General features: G+C 40.5%; 1 protein-coding gene across 3 annotated transcripts in view; it reads right to left on the minus strand.

Moving 5' to 3' along the window:
* The window catches only part of ZEB1 (zinc finger E-box binding homeobox 1), an 86,206-nt gene that overhangs the window by 21,639 nt on the left and 38,118 nt on the right, over positions 1-26,449 (minus strand). For all 3 annotated transcript variants that reach the window (XM_083466674.1, XM_083466675.1, XM_083466676.1), the window contains exons 2-5: positions 11,875-12,075; positions 7,113-7,175; positions 4,818-4,979; positions 2,083-2,285 (exon numbers count right to left, since the gene is read on the minus strand). In XM_083466674.1, coding sequence (XP_083322800.1) covers positions 2,083-2,285; positions 4,818-4,979; positions 7,113-7,175; positions 11,875-12,075 — 629 coding nt within the window. The remainder of the gene's footprint in view (positions 1-2,082; positions 2,286-4,817; positions 4,980-7,112; positions 7,176-11,874; positions 12,076-26,449) is intronic.

The raw sequence follows: 26,449 nt of genomic DNA on the forward strand, positions 1-26,449 counted from the left end.
ACCTATGCACATTTCTTCCATGCTGAGGGCCACTTTATACATCGTGGTCCCCAGTGATCACACCTGGAGCACATTGAAGCTGCCACTGAAGGCAGAGCACACAGGTAGGCCTCTGCACCATGTGAACAACGTAGACATGGAAGACTTGTTTTCATGTCACAAATCATTGTGACTCACACAAGTCACAATGGCTGCATATATATATATCGGATACTCAGTCCTCAAACAGGAGTACTTGGCAGCCCATGCAATGTAAATAAGCAATACAGTAATTCTGCAAATTGCAGATAAAATGCAAGCTGGCTTCTAGATGATAAAGGCTCATAACTTATAAGTGATTTAGCAACTCAGTTGTATTTCATATATACATTCAAACTCTTACTGGGCATTGCTATAAATAAATGAGAAGGAATCATAATAAATAGCAAAGTCATTCTTGGCAAGTCACCCTTGTTAGAATGCCACGTTCTTGAAAAGGTTTCTTGGGATCCCTTTGTCAGAGATTCATGACAAGAAAGCATTTTGTCAGGTTACCAACGTCAAGGATAATGGACTTGGAAGAAATTTTGGAACACCTACTTTATGAATCAGGAAAATGCAAGTGACGCTATGTTACAAATGTGCAACCAATAAGAATATCTATCTATCTATCTATCTATCTATCTATCTATCTATCTATCTATCTATCTATCTATTGGAATATATAGAAATATTTATAGGAATATATGCAAATTCCTGTTTATGTAAATATGGTATTTGAAGCAGAAGTTACTAGCCACAAACCCGTCTAAGAAATATGCAAAGTTCACATATTTTGGTTGCTTCCAAATGTAGAACAAACCACACTGAACCAATAAAAATGAGTAGTTTATTTATTTATCTATCTATTTAATTTACTAAATATTTACCGCCATTCATCTGAGGATCACAGGGCAGCTGACAGTATTCTGCCACAAAGTTTGAATTTTCTTGCCACAAGTTACTGTTTTTCTTAAACACATTATGCGGTTGCCCTAAACCATTAGTCTTAAGAGGGGGAATGTCCAGTAGAAATGTTAGAATGCAGCACAGTAGCCTTGGGAGGGTGGGGGTTGCAAAGAAAAACAGATATTCATCTTTTAATAAATAAAAAATATTATCTGTTTTATGTTGACCAGGTGTTGGCGGCTGACCATATTATTTGCAAGACACTGTGTATTGTTTGTATATTGGCTGCCTGCCAGAACATCTCTGAGGTGTGATATCTATACCACAATCTGCAATCACTCGTGCAATTGCTGTAGTGGCATCTGCATGGTGTCAGGAGCAGCGATGGCCCCAGGTTACTCATCTCTCATGATTTTAGTTTTACAACGTGCTTCACTGCTCTACATCACGGGTGGTATCATTTCACAGCTTTATTAGTGGAGATATTTCTGTAAGCCTTTCCCTTCTGTAACTATCAACACCTTTCCCCTACAGAACTTGGTTTAACAAAAGTTATCACATCACCTGCCCGCTCTTGTTCTTTGTGACTAGTATGCCGATAATTCTCTATACGAAGCCCTGAGGCTTTTGTTCAGCAACAGAATCCAGAAATGAGCAAGAGAAAATAAACGTAAGGTACTAGTGTTATTTTCACCTAAGGATTCTAATCAAATCATCTTAGCCCAGTCATGCAGCCAAAACAAAACGCCCTGGTAAACATGCTTTGCTAAAAGCTGTTATAGTCTGGATTCAGCTAAGTAGGTGTGTTAACGGGAGCCAGTGCAATGGGTCCTGCTATAGGGCAACAAGACTCCCTGCTTTCCTTCCTTTGCGTTGCTCCCCAGTTGGCTCTGGGGATATGGAGAAACACTACAACAGTGCATAGGGGCAGAAGAGGAGACCGTCCCATTGGGCAAGCTGAAATTTTGACACTGATAGAACTATCAAAGAGCACAACATCACATTGCTCCTGTTATTCTAATAGCACATTGTTGAACATATATCAAGGCAAGTATACTCTAAACACACTTGTATATGCAAGTATACTCAAATGAACACAATACCAAAATCGTTTAAGTTTCAAACAGTGCATTGGACATGAACTTTATCACTTACTTGATCTCTTCCTGATTTATGTGATGTCATATGGCGTTCAAGTTGTGTTCTATATGCAAACGTGTAACTGCATAAGGAGCAACTAAAGTTATCTTCATTTTTTTCATGGCGATATTTAATGTGTTCTTTCAGAGAGGTAAAGCGTTTGTACCCTCTATCACAGTAAGGGCATGTAAGCAGCTGGGAAAATGCATCTGGCGTGCCTGAAGAAGAATAAGGAAACATTTTAGGGGGCTAATTATTGCAGCATAGTGTATAAACAAATGAATCAGTACATTTAGGGCAACATCCAAAACTGTCCACCTGAAAATCCACTTGCACAATGGGACTCTTGGTTTTTCTCCCCTCCCTCCAGTTCAACAAACACCCCAACCTGAAGAGCACAGGGGGAGGGAAAAGCCCTGTTGTGTAGGTGGATGCCTGCTTGCACTGCCCTGACTCTTACTTTAAGGATATAAATTGTAAATAGATATCTAACAAGTTCTGAATGTCTTAGGATAGCCTTGATGAATGGTGGAATGACCCAATAGCAATGGGAAAGGAAATTCTACACCCACACTGACACATACCCTACTATAGCACAAATGCCATTTTGTACATATCCAGTCAGAAGTCCTAATTACTTTAGTGATGCTTACTACCAGGTACATGGGTATAGGAGCACTCTGAGTTCCCTTTAAAACTGACTAAAAGCTTCCAAGTCACTCACCATAGCTCTTCAACTGTTTGTTTTCATATTTTGATCAGGGCTAACTCACAATAACTTTGTGAGGGTTTTACCAAACACTTCTAATTTCTTTATAAAAGAATACAAAACTGGCTACTAATACTAGTAAAGCTAGCCAACCCTTTAAAAAGTAGCTTTATTTTGAAGACATTTCACAGTGGTTAATACTAAGGTTCTTTTATGGAGTGCCATAAAAAGGCACTTCCTATTAATTTGGAATTTACTGCTGTAAATTACCATCACATAAAATTTCAAAAGCATTTAATATATGGTTCATTCCATATCAAGTGATCCAGCTTTTTTACCTCATGTCATCCAATTTTCTTAATATTGTGTGCCCTTGTTGAATGATCAAAACTAAATTTAAATCTAAATTTTTAATTTTTCATCTCATCCCATTTTTGACTTATGAGGGTTTGAAATTTCAAAAAATTGAACTCAAAAACAGGATGAGATGAAAAAATTAAAAATTTCTATTTAAACTTAGTTTTGATCATTCAACAAGTGTACAAAATATTAAGAAAACTGGATGACATGAGGTAAAAAAAGTTGGATCACTTGATATGGAATGACCCATATACTAGACACCGTAAAGTATAGTTTGGCAAGGACCTTATCCACAGGTATACAATCAGACATGGTGGAAATCTGAGATCAGATTACTTGACTTCCCCAGTTCCCAGCCCTTAAAAGAAGCCATGGGGACAGGGAGCTCTGATTCTGATCAGAACAGTGGCATTTGAGGAAGTACTTAGCCCTGGAGTACCCAGTACAGTCACCTTGGGCATCACCATGCCTCCAGACATCCTACATGGTGGCTGAGCCCCTCCGAACCTTCCAATGTGCTAGACAGAGAAGAGCAGGCCTCCACCTGCCCAATGCCCTTCCCTTCCTTTTCCTCAAAATGCCCCAGAGCCCTAGGTAGAGCCAGACACATTTTCATAGAAAAGGAAGAGCCCATGCTTCAGTTTGCAGACACCAGCAGAAACGCTTTCAGGAAAGAAAAAGAAGGGGGACCCTACCACTTACTTGTAAGTTTGGAGGATCAGGGTGTGTGTTTTGCTTTTTCCTTGGTGGATGTTTGGGATGGGTGGATTTGTGTGTGTGCGTGTTCAGTGCGGTGATTAGGGCTCGTCTTCTGCCTGCCCTTTTTAAATACAGGGGTTACCCTCCCTCATAACTTTAACTCCCTGAAGCTGCTGCAGAGTGTGTGTGTTTTGTTTCTTAAAAAATGAGCTCCACAGGAGCTAGTTCAGTCAAGAAAATGGTGTGGGGAAACACTCCCTCCCAGTGCCACACTCTGATTAACTTTGGATGCCTCCATGTGGCTGCATTAAAAGAAAAAAGTAAAGGTTCTCTGGTATTGCATATGATTTGGTCTTAAGGAGGACATGAAAAAGGGGGAAAGAGGAAGTGCAGATGGGAGAGGCTGTTCTATTTTCCACATTGGGCATTGCTCTTTCAATTCCTACTTTTCAGTAAAGATCCTTCTCACCAGCATCGACTTGTAGGGCCACTTCCACCTTATTCTGCCCTATGCAACCGTTACTCTTTCTACCACTGCTTTTAAGTCCATGCTCCCTATTGAAACCATGCAGTTTCTTACACCCTGCACAAGACTGGCACTAAACAAACATTTCAACACTAACGACTGAGAGGACCAGTCCTGCCCCTGTAAATATGTGTCAGTTACAGTGGCATTTAGCACATGGACTTAGAAGAAAGAATCTATGTGCTTAACCCTAATGACTAGGAAGTAAATCAGATTTGAATTATAAGAGTATTAATATATGGAGAATATGAGAAACACACAGGATATCCTAATGATAAATAAAATTTTAACACAAAGGTTATATTTTGGATTTTGACTGCATTTTAAAGTCTATGGTTTTTTTCTGTGGAAATGCCATCATTCATACTTTTTAGTTCAAAATGGAAGCCAATGTATACAGCGCTTGCTTCCAATAACACCATTTTCCAAATTACAGAAAACAGAAGTAATATTAACCATTTTCATCCTGCCCACTGGCTTCTGGTGTTCCTTGTCTTTGATCCTCCTCAGGTGCTTCAGGGTAGATAACTGCTGTATCGTCTTGTTGCAGAAATTCTTCAACATTAGGGTCATGATTTTGTTCATTTTCTGCATCAGAATCACATTCATCTTCTTTTACTACAAGTAAAAGACAATTTGTGAAGAATGAGAGAATTTCAGTAACAGATATTAGAATTCGGCTTTCATTTTTAAAGGAGAGACATGTCACAGCCTTCATAACTATGGAGAGAAGCTTGAAAACATGCGGACAATGATATAAAAGTCTGGGCCAAAGTCTGCATGCTGGAACAAATAACTCTTTATTTCTCCCTTTTTGGTCACTCCATTTAAAATACTGCCAAGGCTTGAAGCAGCATCATGGTAGCTGCAGCAGCTCTTGAAGAGAGCTACAATGCCATATAGGAGTTCTTGAAGGGAACTAGCCATGGTCCTAGCCATAGAATGTCTTAAGTCTGTGCGGCTGAAAATGATGGAGGGATCCTGGGGGAAAAGGGCTCCCTTTTGCTTCCCGTGATGCCACTGCTTCCAAACCACTGCCAACGGCAAGGTAAGGGGAGAAAGCATGTTACCGGGATGGCGGCAATAGCTTTGAAACTTGCAGGAACGTAGTAACTGGTGGTGGTTTGGTGACAACTTTCTGAACTCTTGGGATTTTTCATGAGAACACAGAAAAATCCTGACATGCCAGAGGAAAGCCCCTAGTCTTTCACTCATCACTACATCCTTGGTATCTCATTCCCTGCTTACCTTCCCTTTAACGCAGGCCTCCAGCTCCTATACAAATCTTTGTAACTCAGTTATAGGAGAGAAGGCCTTAGCAGTGTAGAAATAGTTCATGCAACTCGCAAACTGGAGTTCATGATATTATTATGTGATTTGCATATAAACCTCCACACTCTGCAACCTGAGCTAATTTGGCAAGTCTTACGCCATATGCCTCCTGATCTAAAAGAGGACTACCTCTTTCTCCATGGGCCCTCTCCACCCGAGATTAGGCCCATGTTTTTTTTTCTGTCCTGGCACACTGCTTATAAAACTCCCTTCTGAAAGAAAGCCTGCAAGATACAATCCATAAGGACTGTTAGAACAATGGTAAATAGTTTTTTGTTCTGCCAGGCCTGTAGAATGTTGATTTTATTTCTGACTGCTGGGTGTATTGTTAATTTTAAATATTGCTGCTACTGGATGGTTTATTTTTAAACTCTTCTTTGAAAAAGCAGGAAGAGAAACAAAACTGTAAAAAACAAACACACCCATGAAAGATGCTAAAAAGACATGTTGCATACACACACACCCCTTGCCTTTTCAAAAATGGCTAACCTCACTTTTTCAATCTTTGAAATCCTCAGTTTAGAGCACTGGAAGAAGAAACAGCAACAATCTAGCAGCTCCAATTACCTGTATAGAGTCTATTTAAAAGGCACTCTTTGGCATCACAGTACAAAATGTATATTCATGCATGCAGCACTTCCTTTTCATAGCTAAGTATGGGAAGTACAGCATGTGTAGGAGTTTGTACTGTGGTAGAGAAATTTCTGTTTCTTTTTGCTTACTTCCTTATTTTTTTATCCTTTTAACACTTCGGTAATTGCATTTTCAAATACATCTCTATAGCCCCAGAATATTAACAAGAGCTTGCAGTATGAATAATAATTATGGGAGACAACACGCCCTACAGAGGTGTACGTCGCTCACCCAGAGTTAGGATATAGTGCCAATTTAAAACCCCATGCGAAGAATCATTATTTTCCATACAATTAAAATAAGGCAACTACAGTAAATAAAGCATCCTTGGCATATTGTGGCTCATTATATATAAGCTAATTTTACATACATTGTTAAGCATAAAATGTAATATTAAGGTATTATGGCTAATAGTATTACCTCAGCTGGGACCCATCATAATGCTCTGTTGTGATCTTGCAACAGACCAGAAGTAAATTGTTCATCCATTGCTCTTGTTCCCTGAACCAAAAAGCAGCTAAGAGGCTGCAGAGGCACTGCAGTCAGTGGAAGGGATTGCTTTGCATAATTTACTAGCAACACCTCAAAACGGCTCTAATGGGAGTCTAAGCCAGTCATCTTCGCTAGCCATACTTCAGGCTTCATATGCAGACAGACAGACCAAAAGGCTGAGGGGTGGCAGAGAAAGACGAATAATAGCCTTCCTCAAGAACACGCACTGTTATGTAAACCTCAGTGATATGCTAAGTACCACAAACACAAATGAAGGAATTTGGTGACAAATACCTGTACATCCAGATTCATCTGCTTGAGCTTCAGGCCCCAGGATTTCCTTTGCTTCTTTACTAGCTAAAATAGGACAAGAAGAGAAGCTTTAGAACTTTACATAATCCAGAAACCCTCATTTGCTTAAAACAGCCATTGGAAAAATGCACACCCTCAGACACCAGCACCAAGGTGAGCAGAAATTTTCAGTTACACAACAGAAAGCAAACAGACTACAGCAACGAGCTGGAATTCATAAGTCTTTCTAGCCACTCTCTCACACCAGGCTATTGCAAAAGGTACCATTTCTGGTGCCTCCTGCAAAAGTCCAGTTGGAAGGGACCCTTGCTCTGCAGATTTGGGAAGCCCAGACAATTATGTTATTTGAACATGGATAAGACATTCTGCTGCATATTTAATCATGGTTGCCTCTTTTACATAAATTAGACGTATGTTGTGTAAAAATGCTCTGAGCATATTATTAACAACAGTACATGTTAGAAACTCTCTCCAATGTCCAAATTCAAGGAACAATGTTTATTTACTATAGTAGTAAAAAAGAACTTAGGAGTTTGAATCCTAAAACCAAAGGCAAATGTTGCATAATAGTATAAAATTAGAACATGTAATCAGAACGTTTATCAATAGATTTACTAGCCCTGATTAACGTTCTTGTAAGAGTTAAGTACAGTACAGAAATGAAAGTACTATGCAATGTTACTACTAAGCAAAAGCAGCAAACAGATGATGCATTTTCCAATCACTTATTCTGCTATATACCAGTCCTGTAGTGACTGCTAAGCTGTATCCAACCAAGGCATACTCAGACTATTGGTTCAGTGGGTCTACTCTAAATATGACTTAGCTGGGTACAAACTGTATTTATTTATATCTCACTTTTCAAAGGTAATTTCTGGTGGAGTTCCCAATATAAATAAAACTGTATAGAGACAGATATATGTATATAAATATAGATCAAAATCCAACAATCCAATATCAGCAAACAAACTATCAGGTAAAAATCTGAACAAATTTTAGAAGGATTTTGGATCATTTTAAAAAACAGTTTCATATCGATTTTAAAAATATAAGCAGAAAATTTGAACAAGGGTTATTAAACCTCATTAAAAGCCTGCAGAAACCGCATTATGCTTTCCTGGCATCCAACTACATTGCTGTTTCTGCCTACTGTTGATTAGGTTTAATTTATGGACTTGTAATGTTTATGTCTTACACGGTTAGCTTGTTGTACTGAGCCATATGTAACTTGCCCTGGGATCACATGGTGTAGGGTGGGCTGCAAATGCAAAATCAATAAATATAGTGATATATTAATTCTCTTCTGTCAGTACTAATTAACAGGCTTGCTGCTATATTTTGAATAATCTTGAAAGGCAACCATGGTGCACTGAAGTTATCCATCTAGATGTTATCAGGGCCTTGATAACTTTGGCCAGCTTTCATTTCTGTAATTTTTCTTTCTTAAAATATTGATAGTGGATTTGGAAGTTGATGGCCAAAACAGAATCTACATACACAGGAGATTCCATGTGTGCTCTCAAAGCATGGCCTTCAATTACGTGAGACACTGCTCACTATTTATACTTTGTGCATGAGTTTAGAAAGTGTCTAGAAAACTGTGCTAGGATCTGTAGGAAAGACCTTGGGCTTGCAGCTGATGCCATTTAGAAGATTCCTCCTAAAGAATTCACAACATGCCTCTGTAAATAGCTCTAACTTAGCCCTGAAAATAAAATTAGGTTTAAATTCAAATGTGAACATGACCCTGGAGAATGTGAATTATTCCTGGGTATACTCTACTTCATTTAAGAAGTTCTACCTTCTTCATGGGAGGATGACCTAAGAAGCACACGCAACCTTTCAAGCAGCCGACTTTAGTTAAGTATTGCTTTACTCACACAAGTACAAATACAGAGATGTGCAGATAGGTCATCAGATTATTCCCAAGTGATAGATTTAAGCTAATTTATTATATACAAACCAAATGTTTGCCTCAGATATCTATCTATCTCATGCTTCCTCCTGTTACCCCTTCTGCAGATAAACCAGATTTCAAAAATTTAAACTAGAAATATGTAGTAGCAAAAGAAAAATTGCAATCCTTCAATCTAGCTGTCCATTTCTTAAAACTGAGAAATGTTATATAACAAGAGACTGGGTTGTTGCTTTATTCCGCAGTAGGTGGTTCAAGGAACTTCAAAGCCTTGACCTATGGTACTCAGATCTAATGCTTTTCCTGTTTCTTCAGAAGAGAGGTGAAACGTGTGTAACACCAAATATTTTAAGTATTTCAGATGATACAAAATTTATTCAACTGGGTTGCTGATGTGAGAAACTGAGAGAGTAAAGGCATGGGCTCAGAGAAGTGTATCACAAGAATAGAATTCTAGGAGTATATTACTTTTTCTGATTGGCATTCTCTGGTAGTAAAGTTGGGAGATTGCAGTGAGATCTAACAGAAGTAACAGACTAATTGAAACTGACAACATGTACTCTAGCTATCTTTTTGTAGTATCATCAAAAAAAGGTTACTTCATAAGAGGCACGTGAGTGTCTTCCTGTTGCAAAGTAATTAAAAATTGCTCATTTCCTCTGCTGGAACAGAAAAAAGCATTTAGGAAAGGAATCTGAAGGAGTTTGTGGAAGTCAGAATTCAATACTGCTGAAGCAAACAAACAGAACGGTCAGCAGGCTTACAGAGATTGATATCTAACTTTGCAAAAGTTAAATTGTTATAATAGGGATAAAAGATCTTGAACATAGTTGGCCTTCACGTTTCTTTAAGTACCAAAGAAGACCTCATTATGCTGGGAGAAAAAATCAACAAGGTAGTGAAGATCTGAACAACATGAGCACGACTTAAATGCAGAAGAAAATGCATTTAGACCCCCCCCCCCTAAACACTCGCAGCTTTGACAATCATTTGAGATTTCATAAACCAGAAAAGACACAGCATGCCCATGGCTATGGCAACTTGGCATCCCATTGAAAAAGAACTCCATGGCTGATTAGGTGGGGAATAAAGGCAAAGAGCCTAGGAGCATAAGAAATGCTCATGTTTGATCATTACTGGTGGGTGTCAGAGTAAGAAGCTGAGGAAACAGAAAAAGTTGAGTCTCAAGATCTAGCAAAGCCCTACTGCAACATCCCAGTGAACTGGTAAGGACCAAGAAGCTTTTGAGCCCAAGTAAATAGTGATTAAGGCTACACACGTCTTCATGTAAGCAAAATTCCATGCAACCTGACAAATTAAACTCATGATAAGGGGCATATGAAAGCCAAAAAATGTCTACAGAAAGACACATAGGGCTTTTAATGAAAGAAACTGCAGAATGAAGTAATACTTAATTGAAAGCAACCAAAATCTGAACTGTGGACAGATTTTGCTCAGACACCTGTTTTCAAAAACAAGAAGGAAAGTGTTGGCGCAAGTAAAAAATAGGTATATAGAAAGGAGAATTCCCTAAATGCCCAAATCCAGATTTGGGGGCAAGTACTCTTTGGTAAGGGGACGTGGGTGGCGCTGTGGGTTAAACCACAGAGCCTAGGACTTGCCGATCAGAAGGTCGGTGGTTCGAATCCCCGCGACGGGGTGAGCTCCCGTTGCTCGGTCCCTGCTCCTGCCAACCTAGCAGTTCGAAAGCATGTCAAAGTGCAAGTAGATAAATAGGTACCGCTCCAGCGGGAAGGTAAACGGCATTTCCGTGTGCTGCTCTGGTTCGCCAGAAGCGGCTTAGTCATGCTGGCCACATGACCCATGCTGTACGCCGGCTCCCTTGGCCAATAAAGCGAGATGAGCGCCGCAACCCCAGAGTCGGTCACGACTGGACCTAATGGTCAGGGGTCCCTTTACCCTTTACCTTTACTCTTTGGTGAGAGAAGCCCTGCAGAGATTTAAAATCACAAAACATGCAGCAAAGTGTGGAGATAGACCTTTAAAATACGCTGTTGAGAGTTCCAAAACTTCCCCCTTCTCCCAGCAAAGCAAAAGACCAAAAGTCTGGTAAGTTAAACATTTGTTTACTTACAAACTCTTCAACATGTGCTTTTCCATATAGCATTCAAAAAGTTGCACAGGAAGTAAAACTTTACTTAATTACAATGGTGAAAGTTCCTAAATTATTGTTATAGGAACTGAAGAGCGGCTTGTGAAAGCCATGTGGCTAAGCCAGAACATCCAGCTTAGACATCTGCACATGGTGAGTTCATCAAGTACACTGAGAGAGAACGATAAGCTTAATTGCCCATTTCCTCCTAAGGTAAGCGGCAGTGATGCTGCTAAGCCTGGCAGGACAGCTTATTCTATGGTATTAACCCCTTTATGCATTAATTAGACTTAAAGCATGTTGGTCATATAAGGCTGGTTGTCCCACAGAAAAAACCCTGAAAACTGGATTAGTCCTGCTACTTCTGAACACAACTGGTACTATTAACCCAACCCCAGCTCACAAGTCAATGGGTGTGGGCACTTCATTTTCATGGCAGAATGAGTGGCACAAGTCTCTTCTCTCTGCCATACAGGTAACTTCTTGTATGAAGCAGTAACTCTATCAGCACTAGGTAAAATAGGGTGGGGGAGATGATCTACCTGAATCAGGACCAAAAATAACTGTTATTTGAGCTAGCAGTCAACAACTGTTCCCTTTTCTTTCATTTTTATGCAGAATACAGTCATTTCAGTGCTGTGCAATTTTGTAAAAAGTTAATATATTGCTATGTTTGCAAGGTCTTTTTAGGTAGAGACACTGATGATGACACATACCTTCATCTTCCCAGCAACTGTTTGCACTTCCTTCTCTTTCACTGCGTTCTGGTAATACTGCATGGTCTTTTGGCAAGTCATCATCTGGCACGCTGTTATCACAATCTGCTGCATCTGGTATACTTTCCTCTTCAACAATGTGCAATTTGTCTTCATCATCTGAATCAGAATTTGTTTCTACGACGTTATTGTAATTGGTAACTGCAGAGAAACAAAACGAAAGATAAGTGTAACTATGCTGTTTAGTAACTTTTGGTTTCCAATGCGTACTGACAATCCACTCTATCTGCTGACTTAAGAGGGCAGGCCTCAATTCCAGACAGGCAGCAGAATATTATTGTAATCAATGTTAAAACACATTCTGCCCATGTTCAGAGGCAGCTCCCCCTTTGAGGTGACTCAGATCAAGACCTGTAATTATGACAGTTCTATTAAAAAATATGCAACGGCAAGAGATCCACAGCAGTTCCTACAGTATAATTCAGTATACAGTGGTGCCTCGCAAGACGAAATTAATTCGTTCCGCGAGTTTTTTCGTCTAGCGAATTTTTCGTCTTGCGAAGCATGAAATCCCATAGGAATGCATTGAAATTCAATTAATGCGTTCCTATGGTCAAAAAAAGTCCAAACAAAGCCAAATTTGGTACAACAAGAGTTTATTAAGTGCTCTTTAAAGTCACACATACTGTAAAGAGCATTTCAAAAATTGAAGGAACAATAAATTAAGTTTCTAAACATGACAAAAACATTTGAAAATCAACAAAGTGTACAGTACATTTTCTAAGACTCTGGGGGACAACTCGAAGAAGGTTCCTCTTCCACTCTTTGCTTCTTGCTGAAGAACCCCCTCCTCAACTGTTCCCCCAGCCACCCACCACACAGAAATTCAAATCCAGATTTTTTTTTTTTTTTAAAAAGCAGAGTGGCCCAATGGTCACAGAAAATCATAAAAATGCAGAAAAAAACCACACAAGCTTCCAGATTCTTGCAAACCCCTCCTCAACTGTTCCCCCAGCCACCCACCACACAGAAATTCAAATCCAGAATTTTTTTAAAAAAACAGCAGAGTGGCCCAATGGTCACAGAAAATCATAAAAATGCAGGAAAAAAACCACAAGCTTCCAGATTCTTGCAAACCCCTCCCCAACACCAAGTCCTTGAATTCCAAACACCCCAACCCAAAATCCAACCCCCCCCCCAAAGTTTTAAAAGTTTAAAAGAAGTTTTGGAAAAGCTTCAAAAATCACTAAAGTCTTCAAAAACCTCAAAAAAGGCTACCACACCGCGTTCTATGAGTTGCTCCTCGAAGTCAAGTCGCAACTGTATTAACGGTGTTAAGAAAAAGGAAACAAACTTGCAAGACGTTTTCGTTTTTCGTCTTGCGAAGCAAGCCCATAGGGAAATTCGTCTTGCGAAGCAGCTCAAAAAACGGAAAACCCTTTCGTCTAGCGAGTTTTCCGTCTTGCGAGGCATTCGTCTTGCGGGGCACTACTGTAATTCAGAGTGTATATTACTACAAAGCTAGTAATATATAATACTATGGTTTGTTGTTGATGACCTGTGACCAGTCTCCATTGCTCTTAAACCTTGTTCCAGGATGGCAACAGCCATGAGTGGCACTGCCCAAGAGGCTTGGGGACGATGAAGGCAGCTCTCAGTATGACTTCAGTTAGAATATTGTTGTATTTGCACTAACAATCAGAGTATGTTAATAATGGCTAAGAGCTTTTTAGAAATCAAGTAGCAGAGAGCTAGATATCTCAACACAAACTGCTGCATAGCAGTTGCATCGCACGCCTCCTCTAAATGTATGCTACTCTGGCTTCCATGATGGAAGAAAGAATGGATTTAAGAAAAGAATTTAAAATTAGTGAATAAAGTTCTACAAAGAATCAACCCCCCAGTCCCATTTCAGATTATTTTCAGCAAATTTCTTGTTGGCTTTTATTTTTCATATGCATATGACATGGGTACTTGCATTAACTAGGTAATTTCAATTTGATTATACCACCCATGGGCAATAGGGATGTATCTGAATGCTTGAGGGAACAAAAAACAAATTAGATAAATTTAGAAACCAGATCCCCTAAGCAGACCCCCCCAATAGTGAGCATGCTCAGAGGGTACGCAATGCTGACCAGGAAGGAAAGGAAAGAGAAGTGCTAAAAACCAGAGGGGATGGCGTATTGTGTAAAGACACTGCTGACTGGCCGGGACACTGAACAGGAGCACCCCACATGGCAATGTTTCCTTCAAAGCCAACTTGTAAAGGGTATTAGTCTAGTTTTGAGCCATCAAGCTAATACTGTTACAGTTCTACCACACATTAACCTTTACAAGTATTTATTAAGGATTTCTGCCTCAATAACCAGAAGTAAAGCTGTTTACCATACCAATCTACAAAGCTAGAGGCTACCGCTCCCTTAAACATAGTACTGCATGTGCCCCCTCCATCCCTTTGGTAATACACGACCACAAACAGCACTTTGGATCCGTCAGACATAGCTCCTCCTTCAGCATATGAAACCATGAGTCTATGGTTTCACCTATAGCTAAGATTTTTTGATGGTTGCCTGCTTCTCAGAATGTAAGATTAATTATGTAGGAGATCCAGTTATATCTTCAGTCTTTTACCAACCAACCACCCCACCCCCCTTTAGGGAAGCTGAACTGAATTGGCACACACAAACGTACTGTATTTGATTTGATCAACGGTGCCAGAGGAAGGGTGCATAGTACTTTTTAGGGACGCAGGTGGCACTGTGGTCTAAACCTCTTGGGCTTGCGTTGCTCTGTCCCAGCTCCTGCCAACCTAGCAGTCTGAAAGCACACCAGTGCAAGTAGATTAATAGGTACCACTGCAGCGGGAAGGTAGACGTTTCCGTGCGCTCTGGCTTCCATCACAGTGTTCCGTTGTGCCAGAAGTGGTTTAGTCATGCTGGGCACATGACCCTGAAAGCTGTCTGTGGACAAATGCCAGCTCCCTCGGCCTGAAGGCGAGATGAGTGCTGCAAACCCATAGTCGCCTTTGACTGGACTTAGCTGTCCAGGGGTCCTTTACCTTTTTTAAAAAAACCTTTGCATAGTACTTTTCTTACAGTACCCGTTTGTTCTTATCTAAAAACATCTCTGAAACTGCTGTTAGCCCTGTAGAAATGATTTTGATTGGGAATGGTATACTGTACAGCATTAGAAGAAAGTGTGAGACAGCCCCCCCCCCAAGTGCTACAGCTCTGAGTAAATTCAGAGGCCCCGCACCTGCTTTCTGATGTGAAAATAAAAATATTGGGAGATCCAAACATGCCCAGAGAGACTGGTCAAATCTCATCAGTTGGTTGGTGTGCCTCTAACAAAGAAAAATGGTAAGTTATTTTTAGTCATTATTGAAGACTGTCAACGTACTGTCACCAGATGGAATATTACACGCAGCATCACTGGATGTAGCTGCTTATAATAAAATATATGTTTAAGATCATGTCCTTGTGGTGGTATAACTCCTACCACTCCTTCTCCCACCTCCCCTCCAAAAAATCCCTAAATTATATTTATCAAACATAAAGGTGCCTTATTCATAGTCTTTCCCATATATGTATATATGGGCACAGCTTTTGAAAAAACAGGGCTAGGAGACATTTGTGAGCCTGGCACATGAAGTCTGCCCTCTTAATCCTATCAATTTCCAAGAGTAAAGAAATATACCAGGGAGAGAAAATTGTACGGCTGAAAACGAGCAGCTCATCAACGCTCAAAAAATTAACTCACAGGCCCAGTGACTCATCAGCAGAGACTAGGAGTTAAAGCAGGATGCAGAGCAAATAAATGCTGTCCGTTCTAACATGCAATGATCCAAGTAAATACAAGGACCAGAGGGGAAGCAAACATTCACCTTTGCCCCCAGAACACCAGCTATTTATTTGACCTGGGTGGAAGTTATATCCTTCCCCCAAAATCAGACAAATACTCACAACCTGAGCATGTGGAGCTACAGTGAGGGGGGGGGGAAGTATTTGATCCCCTGCTAAATTTGCCCGTTTGCCCTCTGACGAAGAAATGACCAATCCAAAATTTTAATGGTAGGTTTATTGTAGCTGTGAGAGACAGAATAACAACAGGAAAACCCCCAGAAACCCAGAAGACAAAAGAGATTGATGTGCATTATAAGGAGTGAAATAAGTATTCAATCCCTTTGTAAAAGATGACTTAGTACTTGGTGGCAAAACCCTTGTTGGCAATTACAGAGGTCAGACGTTTCTTGTAGGTGGCCACCAGGTTTGCACACATCTCAGGAGGTATTTTGTCCCACTCCTCTTTGCAGATCCTCTCCAAGTCAGTAAGATTTTGAGGCTGATGTGTAGCTACTCGAACCTTCAGCTTCCTCCACAGATTTTTGATGGGATTAAGGTCTGGAGACTGGCTAGGCCACCCCAGGACCTTAATGTGCTTCTTCTTGAGACACTCCTTTGTTGCCTTGGCCGTGTGTTTTGGGTCACTGTCATAATGGAATATCCATCCTTGACCCATTTTCAATGCCCTGGCTGAGGGAAGGAGGTGCTCATACATGGTCCCGTCCATCGTCCATTCGATGCGGTGAAGGTGTCCTGTCCCCTTAGCAGAAAAACACCCCCAAAGCATAATATGTCCCCCTCCATGTTTGATGGTGGGGATGGTGTTCTTGGGGTCATAGGCAGCATTCCTCCTCCTCCAAACATGGCGAGTTGAGTTGATGCCAAAGAGCTCGATTTTGGTCTCATCTGACCACAACACTTTCACCTAGTTCTCCTCTGGGTCATTCAGATGTGCATTGGCAAACTGCAGATGGGCCTGTACATGTGCTTTCTTGAGCAAGGCGACCTTGTGGGCTCTGCAAGATCTCAGTCCTTCACGGCGTAGTGTGTTACCAACTGTTTTCATGGTGACTATGGTCCCAGCTGTCCTGAGATCAATTACAAGTCCCCCCCCCCCCTGTGTAGTTCTGGGCTGCTTCATCATCGTTCTGATCATTGCAACTCCATGAGATGAGATCTTGCATGGAGCTCCAGATCGAGGGAGATTGACAGTTATTTTGTGTTTCTTCCATTTGCGAATTATTGTACCAACTGTTGTTACCTTCTCACCAAGCTGCTTGGCAATAGTCTTGTAGCCCAGTCCAGCCTTGTGCAGGTCTACAATCTTGTCCCTGACATCCTTTGACAGCTCTTTGGTCATAGTGGCTACTTTGGGATCTGCTGGATTGCTTGCTTCTGTCGACAGGTGTCTTTTGTATAGGTACTGTAACAAGCTGGGATTACAGGTAAGACCTCTCCCTTACAGCAGGTGCCTCTAATCTCAGTTTTTACATACAGTGAAGATACCAGGTAGCCTGACATCTGGCTGGTTGATAGGGGATCAAATACTTATTTCACTCATTATAATGCATATCAATCTCTGACTTTTGTCTTCTGGGTTTGTGGGGGTTTTCCTGTTGTTTTCCTGTCTCTCGCAGCTACAATAAACCTACCATTAAAATTATGGACAGGTCATTTCTTTGTCAGAGGGCAAATGGGCAAATTTAGCAGGGGATCAAATACTCCCCCCCTCACTGTATCTGCTGTGTCTTCCATGATAAATACTGAATTGGGACACATCTTCATACTATGTATCATCCAAATTCAAGTTAAGACAATCCTAATGCCCCCGAGAAGTATCCACACCTCTCACTGAACGACAGCAGTGATAATAAACCCAGTGGAATTAAAAAAAAATTGCACTGAGAGATGGAGAAACAGCATAACCCTTTAATATATGTGCAGCTTTTGAGAGATTGGTGTTAGCAGCAAAACAGGCAAAAGCAGTAAACTGGGAAGAAACATAAAGCAGGGAAAACTGAAATCCAACAGTTATAGGGGGAGAAATAACACTGGGAGTGAAAGGTGAGACACGTACTACATACAGTCCCTTGATGATCCAGTCCTTGATCCAGAGAAAATGCGCCAGCCTTAATTATAACTGAAATTGTTATAATTTCAGTTAAGTGAACACTTATTTTTTTAAAATTCAATTATTTGGTCCAGACTACTATAAGGGAAACTGAATTGCTGGAAATAGAAGATCGAATACTTCAGCAAAAAGTTCATATACCAACTACAGTCAAAGTATTGCAGGAGATTCTTAATCTCTCTAAATTAAGTTATCCCTGGAAAAAGAGCTCTCAAGAACGCGAAATGTATTTGGCTTTAAGTAAATGCATATTTTTACCCTTATTGAATCAATTCCTTTTTGAGCTTTGGCTAGATAATTTGCACCTGAACTGCAGTGTGAGTAGAAAGAGTTAATGACCTCCTGCACCTACACCAATTTCTTCTCCTGGCTGACCCCCCATGGCACTTATTTAAAAACACAAGCAAATGTGAGGATTTATTTAAGATACAGTTCAGCCCTAATGAGCAAATCCAGACACAAACTGACCATAAGAGTGCATGCTATAGAGAATGGTATCTCTAATCATGGCTGAATTATCTAACATACATCATTTTGTTTCTTTAGGTACAACACTAGGGTTTGGTATCACACAGTTCAATAATGTCCAAGAAGTCAATCATGGAGAAGGAAAACACTGAAGAAGTGTATCTGAAGAAGTGTGCATGCACACGAAAGCTTATACCAAGAACTAACTTACGTTGGTCTTTAAGGTGCTACTGGAAGGAATTTTTTTATGGAGAAGGAACTTTGGCACTGAATCAGCTAGTTTTCAAAACAGGGGTTAAATATTTTATCACAGCTCAGTGCTGTTTCCCCAGCTGAAAATACAGTACTGTACCAATGCTATCAGAGGTCCTTCCAAGATTTCCTGTGCCCATTAAAGCTAGGAGAGAACACATGTGTAGCATTTATGCATTGCACTGCAGTGTCCCTGTTTGTAAAGATCAGACCAAGGGTGCCTTTGCTGCTGAATTCTCATTTTATGGACTTCATGGCTTGACTCAATGCAGATTAGCTCACTCATGGATATTTTCTATGGCAATGACACACATTATTAGAAACAACTGCCACAAAAAACCCCTCTACATACAACTGGACCAATCCATCCAGTAATAGATTTTCAATCATCAGCCATGACACAACCTTTTGAGAAATGTTCTCTGTTGCAGCTTAAGAGAAGGGGCCCTGAATTTCCCAGCTCTCAACACTAACTTTCAGCTGTTTAGAACCACATGGTTATTCATGTGATCACTGATTTGCTCTGTTGATTGCTGTTATGCATTATGAAAAAATAACATTAATCACTGAGTACTTTCTGTTGACAGTGGAATAGTGGCTTGTTTCTCTTCACATCTTTCTTGTGCATTGTCTGTTTTAGGAATACACACGGCTTCTGGAGTCTATTTAGAAATCTAAGTAACTGTTTCCACATACATCCCCAAAACAAAACAAAAAGGGGGGGAGAGGTGAGTTTCCTCACACATGAGCAGCTCAGTCATGTTTGTGTATAAAGTTGGTGTAAACTGGGCTATATACTTAGCTGCAGCTGGGAGTCGTTTTTTCTAATGGATGCCAATACCTTTCCTAGTCATCACAATTTCTGGCTAGATCACTTTACATCTCCTTATGATCAAGACCATATAGATAGCTTTAGGGCCACAGCAGTCCAGCACCCAAGGAGTCAATGCATAGGTCCAGGCAGAAGACATACACAACAGTTTCCACACACTAGAGCTGCACTGGAAATATTCTCAACATGTTCAACAGTATTTATTAATATCCAGGATTCAACTCGGAGTGTGTGTGTCTTCAAGCAAGAGTTGAATGAGCATGGCAGTATCTGGCTGGTTTCCGATTTCTTTTTTTTTAACTACTCCCAAACCAGTTTTACAAATACACCACGTTGATGGACAAATGTGTGAATGTTAACACAGCACTTTTAAACATAAAGCAAGGGGGAAAGAACTAAAATAATGGCACATATTCACTTGAAATATTGATCATTCTACTCGCAAAGCTGGAGAAGGTAAAGCACACCTTGTTTGAGAATTTGCTAGGTGTTTTGTTGTCAGATGTGTACAAAATATACTGAGAAACACTTTCTGAATGGTACTTCTTTCTTAACGTTGCAGTAACTGAAATGGAGCAATATCTGAATTTTTTTCTCTCTTTTTTAATCTGTTTGAATAATTATGATCCATACTTTCATAATATATCAAGGTGGCTTACAAAAAAAAGGACATTTGCTAATGCACAGATGCAACACAAATTATTCAGTCCTAAGATAACAAAAACACTGCAGGTACATTTTTACCACTTTATTATCTGATAGTATAGTACAGGGTAAAGGGCCACATGCCTTAGTGGGCGGGACCAGAGGGAAATGTGGGCAGGCCTTTTTTTTGCAATGGGCTAGTTTATACATACACCTCTTTCTCTCCTCCATCCAGGCACATTCCAGCCAGGCAAAAACACTGGAGGGCTAAAAGTAGGACTCGTGAGGGGTAGGGCCTGGGAAAGTCTTAAGGGCCAGATCAGGGGTCAGCAAACTTTTTTCAGCAGGGGGCCGGTCCACTGTCCCTCAGACCATGTGGTGGGCCGGACTCTATTTTGAAAAAATAAAATAAAAAATGAACGAATTCCCATGCCCCACAAATAACCCAGAGATGCATTTTAAATAAAAGCACACATTCTACTCATGTAAAAGCACCAGGCAGACCCCACAAATAACCCAGATGCATTTTAAATAAAATGACACTTTCTACTCATGTAAAAACATGCTGATTCTAGGACCGTCCGTGGGCCGGATTGAGAAGGCGATTGGGCCATATCTGGCCCCTGGGCCTTAGTTTGCCTACCCATAGGCCAGATGATGGAGGGCCACATTCAACCTCTGTGCCTAAAACTCCCATCTCTGGTACAGAAACACCAACTATGAATTTACAATGTTCGGGTGTAGTCAGGGGTGCCAACTTTAATGAAACACCTGGGGGGCAGGTAAGTCTCGCCCTGCAGCACATACACCATTTGAATGGCAATGCACATCAACTTGGGGGGGGCACACCCTCAAATATTTTATTAGGGGTGGACAAAGGAAGTTGGTTCCTATGGTTGTAGTCAAAGAACGCATGTACGAAACAGCTAAGAACATTGGTTATATATAAAAACAGTCTGTATTTATTTATGTTTTGTTGATGTTACATTGCTTGTTGTACTCTGCCTTGCTATATTTTTATGTCACTGTGGTTTATAAATTTGTAAAGAAAATAATCCTTGCTTCCCAGGACCTTCACATGGCACAAACAGTAATGCCACACAGATATTTTATTGCACGTTACATATTGGGGGTATAATGTTCTCTTCTTTCTCACACACCTTTCAGATTTTATAGGTGAGTTGCAACCTGCCAGTTTCCATCAGAATTTTATGAGTTGCTGTTTCATCCTTTTTTATGACATTCCATTCCTTAAAAAAAGGGAACAATGCATCTGGCCGGGTATTGTGGTGTGAATATTAATAGCTGTTCAGACACTAGCATAAAAATTTACACTTACAATTGGAAGATGAGAAAAGGAAGATGAAACAATTTCAAGACTTACGACTAGAAACTTATTTTTTTATTTATTTTATAAACCACCCATTATTCAAAAATGTTGTGGTGGTGTACAAAAAACAAAAACAAACCAAATCTAATAATTTTTTTGTAAACCAACCAACCAACCAACCAACCAACAAAAACAAACCAAGGTGTTTATGACTTCTTGTCTCATGCTTGTCTGTCTTTCCGCAAAAGGAATTGTTTCATGTACTATTATATGCTAGCACTAAACCATGCATTTCCCTCAGATTGTATTATGGACTTCTACGGGGGGGGGGGGGTTGAATGAGTCTAGCTGCCTATCTAATAATCCATTTTAAAAGACCACATATTAAGGGACCCCACCCCTTAAAAATGCATTTAAATAAACAAATAATGAACAATTGAGCAGAAATGCAGTGTTCAACATGTCTTCTTTAAAGACACCATTGATGGGGAAAAAAATCCAGTTTAAGAGTTTCTTCACTTTTGAGATTCTAGCACACGAGAAGTATTGCCTAGAATTCTCATATTTCTTTCAAAGCTTCCTCCCTCCATGACTAGATCTGCAATGAAAATTGCATTTTACGCTTTTTTTTGTTCTAAAAAACCTCCCTCTTCATTGTTTTGGAAACTGGATAAACATTTTCATTTTGTTCAGAGTTAAAGAGAACCAAAGAAACAGTTTCAAATAAAACTATTTAGATACCAAAATACCGACTACACATTTAGAGTTCCCGATCAAGTACAATTGGAGGGCAACTTCAAATTTACACTCAACTAACTAAATAGCTGATAAGGGCATAATTATAATAAATATGTACAACACAGCATCATTAGACACATAAATGTAAACCGACACTGAAATGCCCATGTTAATTTAAAAAGATATATTAGTAATTCACTAACCCAAAACTCACCCCCTCCCAAGAATACATAAACTTACTATGCACATGTCAAAATGCAGATATCAGCTTAGAATAAATGAGGTAAGATTGAGCAGCATAAATGTTCTAACAGCAGTCTAGCAAACAAGGAGCTGTCAACGTCCAATAACCTATTATTCACACCTCTTTAATCACTGCCATGGAGTCAATTATAAATAGCCTCATACATTTTTAAATAAGGTCATTCTGAAATGAAACAAAGGCAGTAAATATTCCAGAACATAAAGCAATTCAAGTTCTAAAATGTGTCAAAACTGAACCTTTTTAAAGTGTTCAGTCTGAAGACAGAACCAAATGTTGTTATTAAATGACATGAGTTAAAGTTCCACAAATACTGTACAACAGAATAGTCAAATCATCATCAAACAATATGAATAACAGGAAATAGCAATTTATTTATTTCACGAAATTTATAAACTGCTTGATTGTTAAAAACAACAACAAACCCTCATAGTGGTTTACAAAAATATAATACAACAAAATCAAGAAATAATTAGAATTTGCCTTTTTCACAGCAGCTATACATTGGGTCAACGTCTTTACTGGACTATTCATTATGACCCCAAGGTCTCATTTCTGGTCATTTGCTGCCAGTTCAGACCCCATGTCTGTATAACTAAAATTATTTTTTTGCCTCTATATGCATTACTTCATACTTGTTTACAATGAAGGGCATTTGCTGTTTTACTACCCATTCACTCAGTTTGGAGAGGTCCTCAGTTTAGTATCATCAGCAAACTTGGGACATTTCTTGGGACAGGTGATAAGCTAACTGAGCTGTCATTTCCAGGGTCCCCCCTCTTGATCGCTTTTTAAAAATTGGCCATTTTTCAGCCCTCTTGTATGAAGGCTGATCTTAGGGACAAGTAACATCTTTTTCTTAGATTCCACATTTGAGTTCTTCGAGAACTTTTGGGTGGATGCTATCTGGCTGTGGCAATTTGTCAGTTTTGATTTTGCCTAGTTATTTCTTGTCATCGCTATTTGCCCCAATTTCTCAGACTCCCTTCCTGAAAAAGTTAGTTCAAGCACAGGGATCTGCCCGATATCGTCTGCTATGAAGACAGGTGCAAAGTGTTCATTCAGCTTCTTTGCAATCTCCTTCTCCTCCTTTAGCACACCTTCGGATGCCTTGTCACCCAAATTACCTACCTAGCCAGTCATGTACTACTAATGGGTTTAAATATTTTGTTGGCCTTTATATTTTTAGCGATATGCTCCTCAATTTCTTCTTTAGCACCCCTTACTCTGCCTGCACTTTTATTTTGCCAGAGTTTAGGTTCCTTTTTGTTCTCCTCATTTGGACAAGACTTCCATTTTCTAAAGGAAGTCTTCTTGCGTCTAATAGCTTCTTGGGCTCTGCTCATTAACCATGCTGGCATCCTCTTGGTCTTGCTGGTACCTTTCCTATATAAAAGGAACTGAAAAGGAGAAGAACAGTTACTTAAGTTTTTTCCTCTGATACATCCCAGTATTTTCATGTTTACTTTAGTTTCTTCCTTGAAAATGTTACAACCATTTTTAGCTGTTTATTAAAAAATGTTGCTAACCTGACTTTACCCTGAATATAAACTCAAATGGCCAATTTCTGGAACTGACTTCATAGTACATGTAACAAGGTGTTTCTATTAAAGTACAGATTCAGAACCTATAGCTTGATCCTATGTTATTAGTCACAAACAACTCCCCAAGTTCAATGGAACTTGTTCCCCATTAAATGTGGATAGGGTTATGGTTTGAGACACGGCAAGATATACACCTCTAGAACAACTTCCAGACCTTTGCTTTGTAAACAGAAAACCCTGCTAACAGCTATTTGGAATAAATATATTGAGCTGGTATAGTCAACAACCAGTTGAGACCCTTGACAAAATAGAAACATTTCTTTAAAATACTACCCAGAAGTTGTGCCTTGCACAACAAATTCATTTACAAGGAAAGTGAGAGAGTACACATTCGGCCAAAATCTTTTCAAAACACGACAGTTAGACAAATGTTTTCAAGTTGAAAGGACGGTTGGGGGCAGTATAGATATTTCTATGATCACTGAGAGCATATGGAAATCTTAAAAATATTTTTAGAAGCTACTTCCTGCTGTGCAAAAGTAGTGAGGATTAAAATCACCTAGCAGTATTAGAGAGGAACTATGACAACTTCTACAAGCAGAAAATGGCTAAGCCAAGCTAAGCAAGTGCTTGCTTTGTAGATTCAAACTATCAACCTTAATAGTCTGTTTCCTATCTATTATGTCTAATCCTGAAACCCCAGTGGTTATATAGGTTTTGTACCTTTTGGTATGCATACCTAATTTTTGCAACAACCATCACTTGCTGTGCAGAAACAGTAAGCAGGCCAGAAAGGGGTGTGTGCAGGGGACCCAAAACACACTAAGCAGGCCCAGTGAAGAGAGCAGGGACAGCTAGTATCAAAACAGTGGCCTGTCAACATGCCCTGCCCCCAGGACTTTAAAAATACTTTGTAAATTAGAAACAAGAATGCTTTTCCAACAACACTACACTGTATAAGTGACCGAACCATCAGCAAGAATCCAAACCTAGAGGAGGGGATTAGACACACCATTCATAAAGCTTAAAACAGACTGGGATGCTACTACAGAGCCAAAAGTCTAAAAATAAATCCTAAAAATGCACTATGAAAGCTAAAGAGGAAGCCATCTGCACTCCACGAGCCATTTCCTAGTACTGGAACCAGCTTGTTTTCTCCTGCTCTGGAGGGTAGGACCCATACCAATGGATTCAAGTTACAAGAAAGGAGATTCCAAATAAACATCAGGAAGAACTTTCAACGATGGAACGGACTCCCTTGGAAGGTGGAGGACTCTCCTTCCTTGGAGGTTTTTAAGCAGAGGTTGGATGGCCATCGGTCATGGATGCTTTTGTTGAGATTTCTGCATTGCAGGGGGTTGGACTAGATGGCCCTCAGGGTCCCTTCCAATTCTACAATTCTATTATTAATACATGTAAGGCCCAGGCCTACTGTCCTCAGTTAATGTCAGGGACAGCCTCACTACAGACTATAATGGAGGTAGGAGGAGGAGGAGGGGAAAAGCTGGAGCAGCACTTCTATCCAGTCCGTGCATCTTCCAAGTGTAATGGCTGCGAGGATAATTTGTAATTCCCCTCCCGCAAATGCACCCACCCATTCCCCTTTTAAAAAGAAATCCTTGCTCAGGTTTTTATTCCATCCCAATATATCTCTGTCAACATCAACAACCAGTTTTGCAAGTAGAGCACAGAACACACCACTACAGTGGTACCTCGGGTTAAGAACTTAATTTGTTCCGGAGGTCTGTTCTTAACCTGAAACTGTTCTTAACCTGAAGCACCACTTTAGCTAATGGGGCCTCTGACTGCCGCGCGATTTCTGTTCTCATCCTGAAGCAAAGTTCTTAACCTGAGGTACTATTTCTGGGTTAGCGGAGTCTGTAAGCTGAAGCACCTGTAACCTGAAGCCATAGGCGCCGACTCCATGGGGCCTGAGGGGCCCCGAGCCCCCTCAAAAATTCGTTTGGGGGGGCTCTGCCCCCCCAATAATTTAAGAAAATTATTAGGCACCTTGCCAAAAACCGTGCAGGGGACTCCGGCGCGCGCCTCCCAAAGTGACCGGGAGCTCCTGAGAAGGGGCGGGCAGGTCGGTCAGTCAGAGGAAGACCCCCAGCGGCGGGACTTTAGAAAGGAATGGAGCCGCGGGGTCGAGGAACGGCGTATTTGTCGCCGGCGAGGGACCGGGTGAGGGGAGAATGGAGGGGACGGGAGTTCCCGCCGCCGGAGCGGGGCTTTTTTCTGGGTTCGGCTAAGGTGACGTTGGTAGGAGGGGGTGGCCGCCTCCCGGCGCGAAGCCTGGGGAGGGCAGGCCGGTTCTTGCATGCAAAAGCACCACTGCCATCCTGCCGCCAGTATGGACCCCGGTATGGGCCCCCCCAATATTTTTTATAAGTCGGCGCCCCTGCCTGAAGCACCTGTAACCTGAAGGGCCTGCAACCCGAGGTACCACTGTAAAGTCTAAGCCAGGGGTAGTCAACCTTTTTATAGCTACCACCCACTAATGCATCTTTCTTGATGGTAAAATTTCC

This window comes from Podarcis liolepis (assembly GCF_965112155.1).
Source record: "Podarcis liolepis genome assembly, chromosome: 12".
NCBI lineage: Eukaryota > Metazoa > Chordata > Lepidosauria > Squamata > Lacertidae > Podarcis > Podarcis liolepis.